The sequence below is a fragment of the Numenius arquata genome, chromosome W (assembly GCF_964106895.1).
Source record: "Numenius arquata chromosome W, bNumArq3.hap1.1, whole genome shotgun sequence".
Classification (NCBI taxonomy): domain Eukaryota; kingdom Metazoa; phylum Chordata; class Aves; order Charadriiformes; family Scolopacidae; genus Numenius; species Numenius arquata.
The window spans coordinates 26,987,774-27,007,411 of record NC_133615.1 but is presented as its reverse complement, the minus strand read 5'-3'; the positions used below and the strand labels follow the sequence as shown (position 1 = coordinate 27,007,411).

General features: G+C 43.5%; 1 protein-coding gene across 2 annotated transcripts in view; it reads left to right on the top strand.

Annotated features, from left to right (window-relative positions):
- The window catches only part of LOC141476546 (BDNF/NT-3 growth factors receptor-like), a 200,238-nt gene that overhangs the window by 165,648 nt on the left and 14,952 nt on the right, over window positions 1–19,638 (top strand). For both annotated transcript variants that reach the window (XM_074165228.1, XM_074165226.1), the window contains 3 exons: window positions 5,360–5,490; window positions 12,875–13,047; window positions 19,378–19,612. In XM_074165228.1, coding sequence (XP_074021329.1) covers window positions 5,360–5,490; window positions 12,875–13,047; window positions 19,378–19,612 — 539 coding nt within the window. The remainder of the gene's footprint in view (window positions 1–5,359; window positions 5,491–12,874; window positions 13,048–19,377; window positions 19,613–19,638) is intronic.

The following is a 19,638-nucleotide window of genomic DNA, read 5'->3' as shown; positions in this document are numbered from 1 at the left end:
AAGCTGGTGAGGGGTCTAGAGAACAAGTCATATGAGGAGAGGCTGAGGGAACTGGGCATGTTTAGTTTGGAGAAGAGGAGGCTGAGGGGAGACCTCATTGCCCTCTACAACTACCTGAAAGGAGGTTGTAGAGAGGTGGGTGTTGGCCTCTTCTCCCAAGGGAATAATGACAGGACCAGAGGAAATGGTCTGAAGTTGTGGCAGGGGAGGATTAGATTAGATATTAGGAAGAATTACTTTACTGAGAGGGTGGTCAGGCACTGGAACAGCCTGCCCAGGGAGGTGGTGGAGTCGCCATCCCTGGAGGTATTTAAGAAATGTGTAGACATGGCACTTCAGGGCATGCTCTAGTGCCCGAGATTGGTGTTTTGTGTCTGTTTGTGGGTGGGTGTGGTGTGTGGTTGTGGGCATTTGTTTTGGTTTGGTTTTGGTGCTTGGTGTTGGGTTTGGTTGGGTTTGGTTTTTTTTTTGTGATTGGACTCAATGATCTCAAAGGTCCCTTCCAACCAAGAAGATTCTGTGATTCTGTGAGATACACATCGAACTTCCCCATCCTTCCGCATTACCCACCAAGTGCACCCAGGTCCTTGAGCAAAAGCTATCCCATGGATGGCTTTGCCTTTGCCTGAGGCAGGACTAACCCAGACTGTCTTCCCTAACATATTCTTCATGCGCACTACGGGGACTTTATCTCCTTCCACTGTACGTGGAAGTTTTGATTGGGCAGGGCCAGCTCGATCGATAGATCCCCTGGTGTTAACTAGCCAGGTAGCCTTTGCTAAATGCGTATCCCAAGGTTTTAAGGTCCCACCACCCATTGCTCTCAGTGTAGTTTTTAACAGTCCATTGTACCGTTTTATCTTCCCAGAGGCTGGTGCGTGATGGGGGATGTGATAGACCCACTCAATACCATGCTCTTTGGCCCAGGTGTCAATGAGGCTGTTTAAGAAATGAGTCCTGTTGTCCGACTCAATTCTCTCTGGGGCGCCATGTCGCCACAGGACTTGCTTTTCAAGGCCCAGGATTGTGTTCCGGGCGGTGGCATGGGGCACAGGGTATGTTTCCAGCCATCCAGTGCTTGCTTCCACCATTGTGAGCACATGGCGCTTGCCTTGACGGGTTTGTGGAAGGATGATATAGTCGATCTGCCAGGCCTCCCCATATTTATATTTCTGCCATTGTCCTCCATACCAAAGAGGCTTTAATTGCTTGGCTTGCTTGATTGCAGCGCATGTCTCACATTCGTGGATAACCTGTGCAATAGTGTCCATGGTCAAATCTACCCCTCGGTCACGAGCCCATCTATATGTGGCGTTTCTTCCTTGATGGCCTGAGGAGTCATGGGCCCATCAAGCTATGAATAATTCACCCTTATGTTGCCAGTCCAGATCCACCTGAGACACTTCAATCTTAGCAGCCCGATCCACCTGCTTGTTGTTCTGATGTTCCTCAGTGGCCCGGCTCTTGGGTCCATGGGCATCTACGTGATGTACTTTCACAACCAGATTCTCTATCTCGGCAGCAATATCTTGCCACAATTCAGCAGCCCAGATAGGTTTGCCCCTGTGCTGCCAGTTGCTCTGCTTCCACTGCCAGTAACCACCCCCACAGAGCATTTGCCACCATCCATGAATCAGTACAGAGATAAAGTACTTGCCATTTTTCTCGCTCGGCAATGTCTAAAGCCAGCTGAATGGCTCTCACCTCCACAAACTGGTTTGATTCACCTTGTCCTTCAGTGGCTTCTGCAACTCGTCTTGTAGGACTCCACACGGCAGCCTTCCACTTTCTATGCTTTCCCACAATCCAGCAGGACCCATCAGTGAACAGGGCACATCTCTTTTCATTTTTCAGTAGTTTATTCTACGGTGGGGCCTCTTCCGCATGTGTCACCTCCTCCTCCGGTGACATTCCAAAATCCTTGCCTTCTGGCCAGTCCATGATCACTTCCAGAATTCCTGGGTGACTGGGGTTTCCCATTCGAGTTCACTGCGTGATCAGTGCAATCCACTTACTCCATGTAGCATCCATTGCTTTTTTTGCTTTCTTTGAACATCCAGCCCAGCACCGGCAGTCGAGGTGCTAAGAGGAGCTGTGCTTCTGTACCAACCATCTCCTTTTCTGTTGGAGCATAGCAGGCCTTGGATCCTCTCTGTCCCCAACTCCAAAACCCTAGGGGTCGACCACGAGTCTCCCCTGGTGCTTTCTGCCAGAGACTCCAGGTAGGGCCGTTCTCCCCAGCTGCAGTGTAGAGCACATTTTTAACATCTTGTCCTGCCCGGACTGGCTGCAGGGCTACTGCATGAACTATTTCCTGTTTAGTTTGTTCAAAAGCTTGTCGCTGCTCAGGACCCCATTTAAAATCATTCTTCTTCCGGGTCACTTGATATAGAGGGCTCACAATCAGACTGTAATCTGGGATATGCATCCTCCAAAAACCCACAATGCCTAAGAAAGCTTGTGTTTCCTTTTTACTAGTTTGTGGAGACTTAGATGCTATTTTACTGATCACATCTATCAGGATCTGACAGCGTCCATCTTGCCATTTTATTCCTAAAAACCAGATCTCCTGCACAGGTCCCTTGACCTAACTTTGTTTTATGGCAAAGCCAGCTTTCAGAAGGATTCAAACTATTTTATTCCCCTTCTCAGAACTTCTTCTGCTGTGTTGCCCCATATGTTGCGACGATGATGTCGTCAATGTACTGAAGATGTTCCTGAGCTTCACCCTGTTCCAGTGCAGTCTGGATCAGTCCATGGCAAATGGTGGGGCTGTGTTTCCACCCCTGGGGCAGTGGATTCCAGGTGTACTGGACACCTCTCCAAGTGAAAGCAAACTGGGGCCTGCGCTCTGCTGCCAGAGGGATTGAGAAGAATGCATTAGCGATAGCCATTGTGGCATACCACTAGGTGCCTTGGGACACCATACCATGGTGTCACATGGTATGGAATATCTGTGTCCCCACTAGATCCTGGGGAGACTTAACCCTATCCCCTCCGGAACCAGGACACGGCTCATTTATTAGTAAGCATTTTTTAAAGTACAGGTCACAGTGGACTTGGGTGGAAAGGAGTCCTGCTTCTGTAGTAGAAAAGAAATCTTCAAAATTGTTCTCAGTCTTCATCTCCTTCCACTCAAATGGACTGGTCTGACCATAATTGGATTCCCTCACAACAACCAAATATAATTACAGTCTGTCAACTTGCCACGCTGTTCTAATGGAACCATAGGGATCATCAATCAACCAAAGAGTTTTGAATGGCTTTCATTTCAAAAATAATACCTGCATCTTTAGCTGTAATTGAAGACCTCTATTAGTATTGGGGACTGTTTACTGACTTATTTCCTGTGAGTTGAGATATGAATAATTAGAAAAACTGAAGGAAAGCAGAGCAACTTATATGATACTGCACAATGGCAGCACATTTCAGGCCTGATGTGTGCCATGATATCTGCACCCTCTACTTAAATTATGTTTGAGATGTATATCACATATCCTGTATTTAGGTAACACTCCAGGACAGTAATTCAACCTTGTTATTTGTTTTGCTATGAATATTAGTAAAGGTGAAGTAAGCCAGTTAATTTTCATCTGTGAGGAAAAGATGTGTTTTCGTTCAGGCCTGTCTCTTGTGCTAACTGTATTTTACATTTTATTTAAAAAGCCAGTGCTGAGAAGGAAATTAAAATAAAGAGTATATTCCTACTGACTCTAGGGAAGCTGCTCAGTATTTGAACAGCTGGCCAAAAAGTTGTGTGTGTGTATCTTACCATAATATAACTTAATTTTATAGTAGACCAGAGTTTGACAAGAATCAAAAATGTTTGTAACTTGTAGTCTCATTTAATGTCTATTTTGCTATTATTTCAAAGCACGGTTTCTCAGATAGACCTGTCATACAAGGAGGACTGTTTTCATAGTTGCCTCACCCTGCAATCATAGCAATGGTAGGAACAGGTTTTTGTGGGCCTGCAACTTTGTAAATAGCCACTCTTCCATACTGTGCTATCCAACAGGCTGGCTTTTATATGAAATTAATGTGATCACAACAATTCTGTGTCTGATAGAGTGTTGGAGCCAAAGGGTATTGGCATGAGTAGTGGGAATATTGGGATCCAGAGGGCTTAAAGATACATATCACCCAAGTGCAGAGTACATTGAGTACTCCTGTTTGTAGGTCATGCACTCTAGAGGCTGTCAAAATGGAAGTTGAAATCTAAATAAATATTGGATCTGTACCCTCTACAGGCCCATGCCCCCAACCTCATTTGGGAGAACCCTACAGCAAAGGCCTTGTTGCATAGCTTATCTTTTGCTATGGTTTGAAAATGTCAGCACTGAAATATTTAATAGTCTCTCCCCACCCTTTGAAAACAGCACATTTAGGCATCATCCTAGAAATAAGATACAGAGTGGCATGCTGGCCTGTGAGAGGGAAGCTGGGCATTGCACCTCTGGTACTACTGTTCCCTGCAGGTGAGTGGTGGCACACTGGGAGTGGCTAGCTGGGAGCTCAGGGCCCCACAGCATCCCTTCATGGGATCAGAGCATGTGCAGTGAACCTGTTTACATGCTGGCAGTGGCATTTCTGGCACCTGGTTGAGTGGCAGCTGAGTCTTGTGGAGGTGTGCTTCTCAGGCATGCTGCCTTCCTGGTAGGCTTATGTTGGAGGTGGCTAAGGGCATCCCGGGTCTCTCTTCTAGTTTATTCTAGCACCAGGCTCACCTCACACAGGTACATTTTATTATTAAGTATATATGCAGTGTTCTGAGGTTGCATCTTCATAAACTTATGATTTGGAACATATGTATTTTCATTTCATAGACTGTGGCCCCTTTCCCTAAAGTTGGTGATAGCAAGGGGGACAGGCTGTGTCATTTCTCTCCACTGCTTTTAATAGCAGCACTCCTTTTTACATTCTTTAGTAAGGGAGATGATAAGATAGTTTCTAAGTAAATGGACACCCAGTTTGGAATATGCATGTGGTCAAGCATGGAGCCTGAAGTTGCTCCACATCTGAATATAACCCAAACTCTGGATTGTTTACCCAGCAGCATTCACCGTTATGTATGCTCTACAGCACTCATCTAAGTGCAACGATAAATAGCTTTTTCCCAGATGACTCTTAATTCTAGGTCATCTTATCCAGCAAATGCACTACATTCTAAATATAAATATATTAACACATTCTTTTTTGGACAAAGTGTTAATGAATGACATATAGGCACATTGATTCTTTTCATGATATGCACTGCACTGTACAGGCAAACCTGTCTCCGTGTGGCCGTAAGCACAGACCCCTTCCTGTTGTGGCCTTGCAGTTCACTTTTGACCTCCATTTTGTGTTCTGTTCACAGTTGTTCAGCACATCAAGCACCACAATATTGTTCTTAAAAGAGAACTCGGAGAAGGAGCCTTTGGGAAAGTCTTTCTGGCTGAATGTTATAACCTCTGTCCCGAGCAGGACAAGATGTTGGTGGCAGTGAAGGTAAAAGAGTCTAGGGTTTCCATTATTAAGTCACGGTTGCAGCTAATGCTATTTTATTTGTAAATGATCATGTTTGCCTATTCCATAGCTCCATGTAACTCCTCTAATATAAGTGGAGGGGTTCACAAGGCTAATGGAGCATTAAGAGAACATGAAATTTGATCTTGCTGTGGATTATAAAATGAGAGCTGAATTTTTTAAGGAAAAGGAAGAAACTGACAGTGTCACAAAGGGGCAAAATCTTTTATGATCTAAAATATGATTAGTGAAAAATAACATTTAAGTCATTAAAAATACATGTGACATTTGTGTGTCTACAAAAATAATCTATAACCAGATAAGTGAATAGGCTATGTGTGTAACTGCTAGTCAAAGAAGGCCTATTTTTCCATGAACTGTGCAATACTTTTAATCAACCTTTGAAATTGTCTGTGGGTAATTGACATTAATATGGCTGCCAGGAATGTTATAAAAAAACTTGTAGATATTATTGTCATGTGCTGTTAAACACTGGCTGTATGGAAATCCAGAAGTCATAATATTTCAGACCCTGAAGAGTGATTCTTGATTATTCTCTATTCAACACAGTCCAAAGGAAAAGGAAACTATGTGAAAAAAACTATAACCTTGGACTTGCCAGTATTCAGAATAATTCCCATATTTCTGAGGGGGTAAAAAAGGATTTCTTTTGAACTCTGGAAGTACACAGATTACATGGCACATTTGGAATCTACCAAGAAGTAGGAAGATTTCCATCATGATCTTGGCGTTTGCACACTAGATTTGCTTCACCATGCCAAGCCTTTCTGTTCCTCAAAATGGAACCACTGAGGTCAATCGTCATCCTCAGCTATGCATGCATGCTAGAAGACAATATCAGTGAAACCACAGTATACTAAGGGTTTGCCAATTCTCCCTGCCAACAGCCTTCTGTCTCTATGTTCTGCTGAAAGTTGAACAAGTGTCATGGTTTTGGCCGGATTGACCAATCAGAATGACAGATGGCCCCTCCCTCCCCCCTCTAAAAAAAAGAGAGGAGAGGAAGAGATAAAGAGATTTATGAGTTTACAAAAAAATTAAACTAATGAAAATATTAATAAATAATGAAATAAATAATAATAATAAATTTTTTTTTAAAAGGAAAAAAAAAGTATACAGTATATACAAAACCGTATCAAGCTCCCAGGATGATGATCATGTCACCAGCAGGCACAGGGGAAAGTCCCAGACTGGACTTGGCAACGGACAGGAGCTGGATTCCAGATCTGGAGTCAGGAATGCCCGGATCGGGATCAAAGGCAGGCGAACAGACAGGGTCCTCCTCGGACATCGGCCATTGAAGAAAGAGAGTTGACCCTTTGATCCCTCAGCTTTTATACTGAGCATGATGCAGATGGGATGGAATACCCTGTTGGTCAGTTTTGGGTCACCTGTCCTGTCCGCTCCTCCCTGCAGGTGTGACCCCTCTATGCTTTTCCGCTTCCGACCCTCCAATGGGGCAAATAACAAATTTACCTGACCTTGGTTGTTATAGCAATAAGTATAAGCAAGGGCGTCTGTGCATACCATTCCTTGGTATGCACAGATCTTATCACTGTGAGAGTGAACAGTTTCTGAACAATATGCTGTTAATTCCAGAGTTTAGTTAGTTAGAAGAGGCCCAGCTAAAAAAGTAAAATTATTGAACAGAAAATTGGTTCTGTTTTACCTCAAACCAGGACAACAAGGTGTTCAATGTTTAAAGTATCTCATTTAAGGCAGTAAGAATATACATTTTAGAATCTGGGCTGTGCTTAGAGATCAGAAAATATTACTATCTGTCCATTCACAATTAGGCAACTGTGTGTACATTTTGGATCAAACCATACAGTAAAAGAATCCCAGATCATCTCTTTGAAATTGTAAACAAGAAACAGAGTTTTGGATCTGGCAGTGAGAGAACACAAAAAGAGGATGGATTTGTTGAATACTTCCTTGTTCCATCAAAAATAGCAGATTTTTTTGGATTTGCCAAGGTTATAAGCTTTTTGATACTTGGAGTTGTTCACTCATGCTGATTGGTGATAAAAAATGAAGCCCTGAAGGTATATATAGACAGGAGAAAGCAAGAGAGAGGAGATGACAAAACTGGAACTGACAGAATTTTCTACTGTGTTTTGGTGAAGCTAGAGTGAAAATTTTCTCTTCTCTGTCACTTCAGGGAACTGCTTGATAGCAAAATAAAAGCCTTTCCATTCACTTGCTCCCTTTGAAAATTCTGACCAAATGGAGCCTAGCACTTCAGCTGCTGTAAAATGCTGTACCTGCGCTCTCTATCTGCTGCTCTTTCTCACTGTAATTCACAATGATCATTCAGCATTTAAAGGGAGAGATGTCTCCATGGGTTTAGATGACAAATCTATCATTTTTCTGGAACAGTATGGGATTTTTTTTCCAAATATATTCTTTACAGTGTCCTTAATAAGCAACTTGCATGTAGCCATGGAAGGACAAGTAGAAAGAATTATGCTTGTGGACAAGTTATGCCTGTTAAGTGATATAAGAAGAGCAGCTGCCTTCTCCAGTCGCTCCGACCCAGGACCTCTCCTGCCTGGCCCCTGAAGCCCAGCCCAGTGTCCAGGGACTCGGGGTCTCTGCCCAGGCTGAGGGACACAGCTGCCGCTTTCCCAGTTGCAGATTCAAACAATAATGAAGTTGCGCAGGTATCCCAGAGACACAGACAAACACACAGACACAGAGGACACTGACATAGCAGGTCACACAGATTGCTGCAGACAAGGCACTGCCTTCAACAGCACCTACATACAGGACTCGCATCAAACATAAACATAGACAGCCAAGTCCCCTCCTCCTCTTTGGCTGGTAGAGATAGAAGTTCACTAGTGAAAGTGTTGTCCCAAAGCAGGGTCGTTTACCCAGTGTGCAAGATGCCAATGTACACACAGAGCAGAGGTACTAAGGTACATCAAAAGCATACACACAACATTCTCTACATAAACAAGCACATACACATTCACAGATCCCTTGAGTACTGGCACAGCCCCTCTGTCTGCCCAGCACCCCTGCCTGGATCCTGGGCCCCCTTACTCGCTTCACTGGTTCCCTATTTGCCGGCTAGTCCATCTTGATGCTTGCTAGCAAACATGCATGCACTCACACACTCGTCCCTCATGCACTCCACATTTGCAATTACCCCTGGGTGTACCAGCACAGCTACCCTGCCTGCCTGATACCCCGGCCCAGACCCAGGGCCCCATACTCGCTGGCTAGTCCAGCTTAAAGTTTGCTAGTGCATACACTCCACACACACCAGGTTTAGGGAAGATACAGACACTCAGCCCTCCCCAGCAGCCTGCACCTGAGGACCTGCTCCACCCACAGGTGTGGAGCCCCTCACCCACCTCACTCATGTTGGTCCCCCCCAATAGCTGGTTTTGGGAACACACACCATTCCTGCCCCAGTGGCTGGAGGCAAAAGACCCCCCCACTCATTGACACCAAAGTCCAGGGATGTCTACACCCTAGGTCTGACTCCAGTAGCTTGCACCAAATTCCACTCACGCACATACAGGTCTCACCGGAAGCTGGCACTTAATCCTTGCAAGCACACATACACATGGGATAGAGAGTGAGATTACGCAGAGAAATAGTTAAGAAAATATTAAATAAGAAAATACAAAATGATAGGACAGACTGCAGTGATCAAGGCAACTGTACTGGCTGCCCCCAGTATTCATGTGACTTTCATACCCTTTTATGTCTACTCCTTTCTTTGTTCCTTCCTGATCCCCCTTTCCCTGCATGTCCCCCATGGGTTTGTACAGCTCTATCGATTTCCGAACCCCTTCCAGTCCAGCCCCCCCCCCCCCTTCCATTTTACAGTCTTATCAGTTGCAAAATCCAGGTTGGTTTTACTTGGTGACACCTGTGGTTTATTGATAGCCCATCAATTACTGTGACTGGTGAGGTTTGTTTCTTATCATTGTCTCTATGTTTGTTTTGTCAGGTCTGGGTCTTAGTGTATTTTGGTTTCTGGCTTCCCTCTTTTCCCTTGGTTTCCCAATTGACTATATCCCTGATCAGATAACCTGCTGGAATAAACATTCTCACACTCTCACAGTCCTCATCAGTTAGTGTAACTGACCAAGTTTGGTTCTTATCATCTCCCTTATCATGTGTCAGGTTTCTGTCCCTGAATGTTCTTGTTTATGGCTTCCTCCTTTTCTTATTTTCCCTTGCTGCACTGAAAAAAGGTCCTTGACCAGATACCCTTAAAGGAGCAGATACACTCCTTTCACATACCCTTACACTGCCCACTTGCACCAATTCTTGAAGAATTCTTGATTCTGGTCCCTGTCATAGAGTGAGTTTTTAGCTAACTAGACAATTGGATTGATCCCTGTATAGCCAAGTGGTTAATCGCCTGGCACTTCCTGGCCATTCTCTTTTATCATGGTACAAAACATAGCTCATAGTTATGCTCCAGTTAAAATTGAGGGCAGTACTCTCACTGATCAGGGATGGGATCTCACAGGCATGCAGAGACAGAGGCAGGTGACTGTGTCCAGATCCCCCTGTTGGGCACAGGGTTTGGTCCAGTGAAAATATGAAGATTTTTCATCCTAGAGGAGCAGTCTTAAATGCCAGCAGCTGAGGGTAGGTTGTCTCCATGAACAGCAAATGCTTTAGAGAGCTTCAGCCTCCTGAGCGAAAACAAAATAAAAATGTCCCTGTGCAATGGCGAATGGAAATCTATAACTGGTGAGTAATAGAAGTATTTAGGCAGCAAGAAAGCCAAGTGAGCTAGCCTGGGGGAAGCATTCATATGTTCTATATCTCTTGTGGTCTTACAGTTTTATTTGGTTTTATTTTTCCCTTGCACTGAGAACATGCTAAATGCATTACTCTGTCATTTCTATGTACATCCTGTGTGGTTATTAATTTTTGTTCTTTTCACTTTCCTCCTTGCCTGACTATGTAAGCTCTCTCTCATACATTCTGTCTATTCTGTGTGCTGCATGAAATAATGAAAAGGGACTTGGCAATGTTGGGTAACAGAAATTTCAGTCACCCCTTGGTAGCAGAAACCCCGTCTGGATTTTACCTGGGTTTAGACCTTTCTGCATTTTGCTGTTTGACAGAAAATATGTAATTGCCATGGCAACTGCTCTGTCATATGATAATTTTGCTGTTTCTGTGAGATAAAAAGCACTTTCTGAAAAATACAATATGCCAGCCTCACAGGACAAAGTTTTCAGCATTTTTACTGTCTTTCCAGGGAAAGAGTATGTTGGAAAGAGTATGAACCTATGCTTCTCCCTGTCAATTTTTTTTCCTCCAGGTTGCTATTATTTAAAAATGGTTTTTATATGAATTGTTTTTCTAGTTCTGTTACTGAGAAGAATTACAGTCCAATTGCTTTATACACGAAACCAGCAGAGGAAACTCAAGTGGCAACAGAATTCTCAATGATGATTCTATTATATAATGTAGATTGGACTGTGGGTCAGTGCCTGTATCATGTTAGGCATCATCCCAGAGCTTGGAAAGGTTGGAAGACATGTTCCAATTCAGTTCTCACCTGGTTCAGATATGACTGTGTGGGGACCATAGGTGGGGAGATGATATGATATCCACCTTAGAGGATATAGCTCTGTGTGCTGTATCATAGTTTGTGAAGCAACTAAAATCCTTATTGCATCATTATTGGTAAAATTTGTGGAAGAGGAGCTCTGGTCCAGAAAACAGAAGAGGGTCCCTCAGGGAAGGGGTGTTTGTGACATGACAGATTTTTATTGCCTCTGGGATTTATAGAGCCTGAAATCCACAGGGGAAAAAACCCTCAATTTGATAGCTGGCTGTTCAGTTTGCTCTGCTCCTTGTCCCACCATTTGGACCTTATTATGGTAACTGTTCATTTTTGGAGACCTAAGTTGCACTTTCATAAGTAAAGCAAGTGTTTTCTCTGACAGTTGTCTTGTAGCCCCCCATTCACACATGCATACATATAATACTAGAAAAGTGGATAGAATTGTGTCTGTTGAAGAAAAACCTTAACAAACCATGACTTTGTTATAGCTAAGAACTGGGTTTGTTGGCAGAATCATTGCATTATATCAACTTGTTCTGTGTCTTTCCTCTGAGTGTGGCTGGTCCCATGCTTCCTATATGAATTGGAGATAGAAAGTAACGTGACTAGATGACCAGAAAAAAACATCTTTAGTTAAGGCAAAGCAACTACTTTTTTGTCTCATCTTCCTTCACATTGAGTCTAATTGTAGTTAAAGTACAGAGATAGAGAGTCCAGCCTTCACTTTCTGTGAATAACAATTTGTGAGCACTGGTAACCTGTTACCATTCTCTTACTATTTTAAAAATATTATGTGAATTAATATAGTGCAACCACCGTACCTTTTGAAGGTAGAGCATAGCAATGGTTTATTTCTATTTATGATTATTCCTTACTTAACTGATGTCAGAATTGGGTTTTTTTGGTGCATGAAAGTATTTCCTTGCTCACGAAGCATAGTTCTTGAGGAGAGATCTGAAACTGCCTTTGAGGGGGAGTTAAATTAGCATTATTTCATTATACAACATTTAAGCCTCCCGTTTGATCCAGTGTTGATATATTTCCTGTAAAATGAAAATATGCAAGATTTTAAAGCTGTATAAATGGGGAAAAAATAAAATTACACACACACCCCAAATTCTGTTCTGCATCTACTTCCTCTCTGTCCATCAATTCAAGATTGATCCTCCATTTGTTTATGCATATACTTAATCTTAGACATATGAGTAGATTTACTGAATTCCAAAGGAGTTTCTGGCTGAGGTCTCAGGTTGTGAGTTCTGGTCAAGGGATGTACCCTTCTATAAATCTATAATGCACTGCAACCAACATCAGCAACAACATTAATAAAAAATAACAAATGCATCTATATTCCTGCTAAGCATTTTAAGCAAACAAAGCTTTACTTTAAGGAACTTACAACAAAGGTAAACACCAACAGGATAACAGAGTTTTGCTTGAGTTAAATGCTAAAGGCCATAGATCAGCTGTGTACTGGTATGTTTTTTCAGATAAGATGAATTTCTTTGTTCTGTTTTTGGAAAATACTCATCACAGTAAGATCATGAGTATTTCTGCATCCTCTTACAATAAAAATCATTGTATGGGATGATGTGTGATATGGGAATGAAAATTGTACCAGTTATTTAATTGCAATTGCATCACATCTACATTGCTAAAAAACCCAGTTATTAAGAATGTACTTTCTCCATCCTTTACACAGTAGTGTCCTTATCTTACCCTTACAGTGCCTTCCCACATTTGCTGCCTTCTGCGAACATCTCCCTTTCCTTACATATTCCTTTCCTCCACCAGACACTGAAGGATGCCAGTGACAATGCCCGCAAGGACTTCCACCGTGAGGCAGAGCTGCTGACTAACCTGCAACATGAGCACATCATCAAGTTCTATGGCGTCTGTGTCGAGGGTGATCCACTCATCATGGTCTTTGAGTATATGAAGAATGGAGATCTTAACAAATTCCTCAGGTAAATCCACCAACATCATATTGTGCTGGAAAGTCAGAAGTGGGCAGAGAAGGTAGGCATTGCTGGTAATTAACTGCTCTGACTGAAAAATGCAGACATCTAGGAGTGAAAATCTTTGCAACACTCTGCTGATTCATCTTGTGTACTGTGATGTGGGGCTTATTGTTTCTTTACCTATTTCGAAGTGCTATTAAGTTAATCCTTATGCATTTCACCAAAAAAATGGGAACCAAAGGAATAGCATTTTCAGTATATTTCAGCATATTCTGAAATGTTTGTTTATAAAACTTGCTGTAGTAATTGTTTCCTTGCCTCATTTCTGCTAGCACTTGAGAAGATCCCACTCAGCACCTATCTCTATCTGTAGGTGTCTAAAAGCTTTTGAGAATCTACTTCCCTCCTCTCAGCAAGAAAACTTTGAGCCTTGGAAACTTCAGTGCAATGGAAATTACTACATCTTGGGGGTTAGTTTGGGGCTTTTTTTTAAAAGCTATTCAGGAACGTGCATCTGAAATTGAAATTTGGTAGTGAAGCAGTCATAAATAAATAGGTGATACCTAAGGTTCACAAGAAAAGATAACTCATGAACCAGTAAATTATGTCCAGTGGTCTTGTGCATGTACAATTTCTTCTAGCCTGCACTTGTTGACATAAAAATAAACAGTTAAGAGACAACGTTAGCACCTACATAAAACATTTGCATAAGGGACTGTTCATTCAGTGTCTCCTATGTCATTTCCATCAAAGGGTATGTGCTGGTTCTGGCTGAGACAGAGTTATTGTTCTTCATAGTAGCTAGTATGAGGCTATGTTTTGGATTTGTGCTGGAAACAGCGTTGATAATACAGGGATGTTTTTGTTATTGCTGAGCAGTACTTACAGGGTCAAGGCCTTTTCTGCTTCTCACCCCACCCCACCAGGGAGTAGGCTGGGAGTGCACAAGAAGTTGGGAGGGGACACAGCTGGGACAGCTGACCCCAACTGACCAAAGGGATATTCACAGAATCACAGAATCACAGAATCACAGAATCACAGAATCACAATCACCTAGGTTGGAAGGGACCCTTTAAGATCATCTAGTCCAACCAATGAAAGAAAAAAAAAAACACCAAAAAAACCCCACCAAAAACTGCACACACACCACCACACCACCGAACACTAATCCATATCCCCGAGCACCATGTCACCTCCTCTCTTGAATACCTCCAGGGATGGTGCCTCAACCATCTCCCTGGGCAGCCCATTCCAATGCTTAATAACCCTTTCAGTAAAGAAATATTTCCTAATATCTAACCTGAACTTCCCCTGGCGTAACTTGAGGCCATTACCCCTTGTCCTATCATCTGTAACTTGGGAGAAGAGACCGACCCCCACCTCTCTACAGCCTCCTTTCAGGTAGTTGTAGAGAGCGATAAGGTCTCCCCTCAGTCTCCTCTTCCCCAGACTGAACAACCCCAGCTCCCTCAGCCTCTCTTCGTAAGACTTGTGCTCCAGACCCCTCACCAGCTTCGTTGCCCTTCTCTGGACCTGCTCCAGCACCTCAATGTCTTTCCTGTGGTAGGGGGCCCAAAGCTGGACACAGTACTCGAGGTGGGGTCTCACCAGTGCCGAGTACAGGGGGACGATCACCTCTCGGGTCCTACTCACCACACTGTTCTTGATACAGGCCAGGATGCTGTTGGCCTTTTTGGCCACCTAGGCACACTGCTGGCTCATGTTCAGCCGACAGTCGACCAACACCCCCAGGTCCTTTTCTGCCAGGCAGCTCTCCAGACACTCTGCCCCAAGCCTGTAGCACTGCCTGGGGTTGTTGTGACCCAAGTGCAGGACCCGGCACTTGGCCTTATTGAACCTCATTCCGTTGGTCTCAGCCCATCCAGCCAGCCTGTCTAGATCCCTCTGCAAAGCCTCTCTACCCTCCAGCAGATCAACACTCCCACCCAACTTGGTGTCATCTGCAAATTTGCTGAGGGTGCATTCGATCCCCTCATCCAGATCATTGATAAAGATGTTGAAGAGAACCGGCCCCAGTACCGAGCCCTGTGGGACACCACTCGTGACCGGTCGCCAACTGGACTTCACTCCATTCACCACCACTCTCTGGGCCCGGCCCTCCAGCCAGTTTTTAACCCAGCGGAGAGTATACCCATCTAAGCCATGAGCATCCAGTTTCTCCAGGAGAATACTGTGGGACACTGTATCAAAGGCCTTGCTAAAGTCTAGGTAAATAACAGCCACAGCCTTTCCTTCATCCACCAAGCGAGTCACTTTGTCATAGAAGGAGATCAGGTTTGTCAAGCAGGACCTGCCCCTCGTGAACCCGTGCTGGCTGGGCCTGATCACCTGGGCATCCTTCATGTGTTGCATAATGGCACTCAGGATGATCTGTTCCATCACCTTCCCAGGCACCGAGGTCAGACTGACAGGCCTGTAGTTCCCTGGATCATCCTTCCGACCCTTCTTGTGGATGGGCGTCACATTTGCTAGGCGCCAGTCGGCTGGGACCTCCCCAGTTTGCCACGACTGTTGGTAGATGATGGAAAGTGGCTCTGCAAGCACTTCTGCCAGCTCCCTCAGAACCCTCGGGTGAATCCCATCTGGGCCCATAGACTTGTTTATGTCGAGGTTCTGGAACAAGTCCCTCACCATCTCCTTTAGAATTACGGGGGCTTCATCCTGCTCCCCACCCCTAACTGCTAGCTCAGGGGTCTGGGTACTTGGGGGACACCCTACTCCACTGCTAAAGACTGAGGCAAAGAAGGCATTCAGTACCTCAGCCTTCTCCTCATCCTTTGTCACTATGTTACCTCCCATATCCAGGAGAGAGTGGAGGTTCTCCCGAGTCCTCCTCTTGCTATTAATATATTTATAGAAATTCTTTTTATTGTTTTTAACATCCAGGGCCAGGTTAAGTTCTAGCTGAGCTTTGGCCTTTCTAATCTTTTCCCTGCATAACTTTACTACACCTTTGTAATCTTCCCAAGTAGCCTGTCCTCTTTTCCAAAGGACATAAACTTTCCTTTTTTCCCTGAGCTGTGACCTTATCTCTTTGTTCAGCCAGGCCGGTCTCTTCCCTCGACAGCTCGCTTTCCTGCACACAGGGACGGCCTGCTCCTGCGCTTTTAAGACTTCCTCCTTGAAAAATGTCCAGCCTTCCTGGACTCCTTTGCCCTTCAGGGCTGCCTCCCAAGGGACTCTGTCAAGCGGACTCTTGAAAAGACTAAAGTCTGCCCTCCGGAAGTCCATGATGGCAGTCCTGCTGGCTCCCCTTCTCACTTCCCTGAGAATCAGAAACTCTATCCATACCATATGGTATGGAAAACTATAGGGTATGGAAACTATATTCCATACCATATGACATCATGCTCAGCAATAAAACTAGGGGGGAGGTTGGCGGGGGGGTGCTGCTCGGGCACTGGCTGGGCATTGGTCTGTTGTTGGTGAGCAACTGTTTTAATTTGCATCACTTGTCTTTCTTGGGTTTTATTTCTCTTTATTTTCTTTTCATTACAATTTTTATTATCATCATCATTATCATCATCATCATCATTTCATTTCATTTCATTTCAATTATTAAACTGTTTTTATCTCAATCCACAAGTTTTCTCACTTTTACCCTTCCGATTCTCTCCCTCCATCCCTCTGGGGGAGAGTGAGTGAGCGGCTGTGTGGTGCTTAGTTGCCGGCTGGGGTTAAACCATGACAGGGTATCACAAAGGCATTTCAATGTCCTGAGATCTCTTCTGCCTAAGGATAACTAGGGGACATCACCATTTTGGAAAGATATCTGTGTAATATATGCTTCCGACAAAGCTGTAAAGCAATCTAACGTCCCTTTAAATGGGTTTGGATTTTGTATCTGACTGAAATTGGTAGCGACTGGTAGCATTGCCTTTTTTTATAGCCTTGTGAAATGAGTTTGCTGTCCTTCTAATCTCCAGTGAACAAATAACCACATCATAAAAGCAAAAGGCATCAGTTAGTATCCTCCCTTAATTGGCAGAGCTGGCAGGGTTGACAGGGAGACCAGGGGCTGAACTGAGGATGCAGAGCAAACACTACTTTTCCCAGGATGATTATCTCTCTGGCAGAGGATTTAAGTCAGGGAAATATTGGGGCATTTGCTTTTACCTCCTTGGACCTCTGACGTGGATCAGAAAAGAGCTTCAATTTTCAAAGGTGCCAACCCAGTGCTTTTTCAGAGCACCATATTTCCATGATAACAAGCCAAATTTGTAACTGATTCATTGTCATAATGAGAAATGCTTATTCTTTGATTCTTTTTGATTGGCCTTTTCTTATCTCCTAACTCTGATTTTGAATTGTTGTACAGAAAGGTAGTTTAGCAGACAGTATATTTCCTACATTAATTCTTCTTTTTTTAAATTATTAATCAGCCCTTGTCCTTAGAATGTAAAATGATTATACTGGGACAAACTGTTTAACCTAAGCTCCAATTTGTTATTCCTCTCACATTTGCCGCAGCTTGTGCTGCAGATCAGAGGTTAGTTGCAAACAGGCTGTAAAAACCTGTATTTCTTACCTTGCAGCGCCACCGAAGTCTGTCAGGGAAAAATTAAGCTGAAATTTAAGACAAACGTTCTTGCTGCCTGTGTGCAGCCAAGGGCTGTTTCAGATCTAGGACTACAGCCTCAAAGTCACGCCTATTCTGTGCTTGTTCTGGCTAGCAGAGACTGATGTGGACACAAAGGAATCTCTGTCAATGTTACTGGCTATTACAGATACTGAGGAGCTCCTAATTCACAGCCAGCACCAAGAAGATAAGCAAGATGCATTAAAATAATCCAGAAGCTTCATTAGATACAGACCATCTCCTCAAGAAAGCTAGTGAAAGATTAAGAGCTCTCTAATTTAGCAGACTCAGAGCTTCATGCTTGAGAAAGATCATTAAAATATCAGTGCAATGCTTTTCAATAGGAATTTGCCTCTGAGTCTTGGTTGGGAATTTCATATCTTCCCTTTTATTCCCCCCACCCCCCCAGCAACAACTGTACGGCTGCCTGTGGCAGAACAAGTGCAGTTAACTTCTTTACCTAGTATCAGATGCAATCCCAGCAATGCTACACACCCTCCTTCATCTGTCACTTTGCTCAGGAAGTTCTTACCCTGGGGCAATTTTAATATCATATTTCTAATAGGTGGTGTCAGACTTGATCTCACAGATTTTGATTAATTTGCAACTCTTCCAAACTCCTATGCCCTTCCCCAAGGGACAAATTAAGGCTACACCTCACCTCTATTGATTAGAAAGGTGACTCTGAAACTCTGCTTTGTAGGAAGGGCGGGCTTTTGAGAAAAAATAAAAATCAGTTCTAGAGTATTTTTTCAAGAAAGTTCAGGAGACAAGGGCAGAGTTGGTCTCTGAAAGATTAGTCTGTGGAAATGGAATAAAAAAAAGCTTCTGTAAAACCAGAAGAATGTGATGGATAAAAAGGGCTATGCAGAATATTATAGGGTGTATCAAATGAGGAATAACTGTCAGATGACCCTGTTAATTGGCTAAGTACTGGCTAGTAATGCTTGCCATAAAATGGTACGTTAGCATGCTGATATATGAATCTTCAAGGTACCTGGATGTGACATATGTATGTGACACTGTTGTGACACATCAATGTCACTGATGTGACACTGTTAAGATAGGTGAAGTACATATGTTATAGTGCTTTGTTGGGTTTTCTAAGTGCAGAAGGGTTTTCTTTGCCCTAGAGTGTATAGGAATTTCTCATGAGTTAGTTGATGAGTGTATCTTTTAAGGGATTGCTAGGTCTTGAAAAACTCCTGTTTTTGAAGTTGTTTAGTTGTTCCAACTAGACTATGTTTTGTGTCCTCTTCCCATTGTCGAGAATTCCTGTGTGGGCAGAACTTGCCCTCAGTGGTGAAATCAGCAAAAACAGTGTCATGCTGTGCATATGGATGGGAAATTAGAAGTGTAAGTCTAAAATTGCTGCAGTTATTTCTCAGATGGCACCTGAGAAGGAAGTGCTAGGAAGTTAGTTACTGGAACAGAACAGGAAAAAGGTGGTGGTTTAGGACTGAGACATATTGTTATAAACCATCTGCCTTTTTTCCCTAAGGAATATGTTACCCATTGTGTAAAACTCTTTTAATCATCTGTCTTTCTCACCATGAAAGAAAACAGTAAAGGAAAAAAATTCAAGAGGCAAATTCTCCCCTATTACACAAATGAGTTTATAGCCCTTTTTGTCATTATATTTGATTGAGACAATCTTGTGGTTTACGGCCCAAATGCCTTTCACTTCTCTAGCTTACAAGTGGCCTATTACTTCATTGGCTTATATTTTGGTGCAGGGCACATGGACCAGATGCAGTACTGATGGCAGAAGGCAACCGTCCTGCTGAGCTGACTCAGTCCCAGATGCTTCACGTTGCCCAGCAGATTGCAGCTGGTATGGTTTACTTGGCATCACAGCACTTTGTGCATCGGGACCTTGCTACCCGGAATTGCCTGGTTGGTGAGAACCTGCTGGTGAAGATTGGGGATTTTGGGATGTCTAGAGATGTGTACAGCACAGACTACTATAGGGTAAGTGAACTGCTATAATCAGTAAA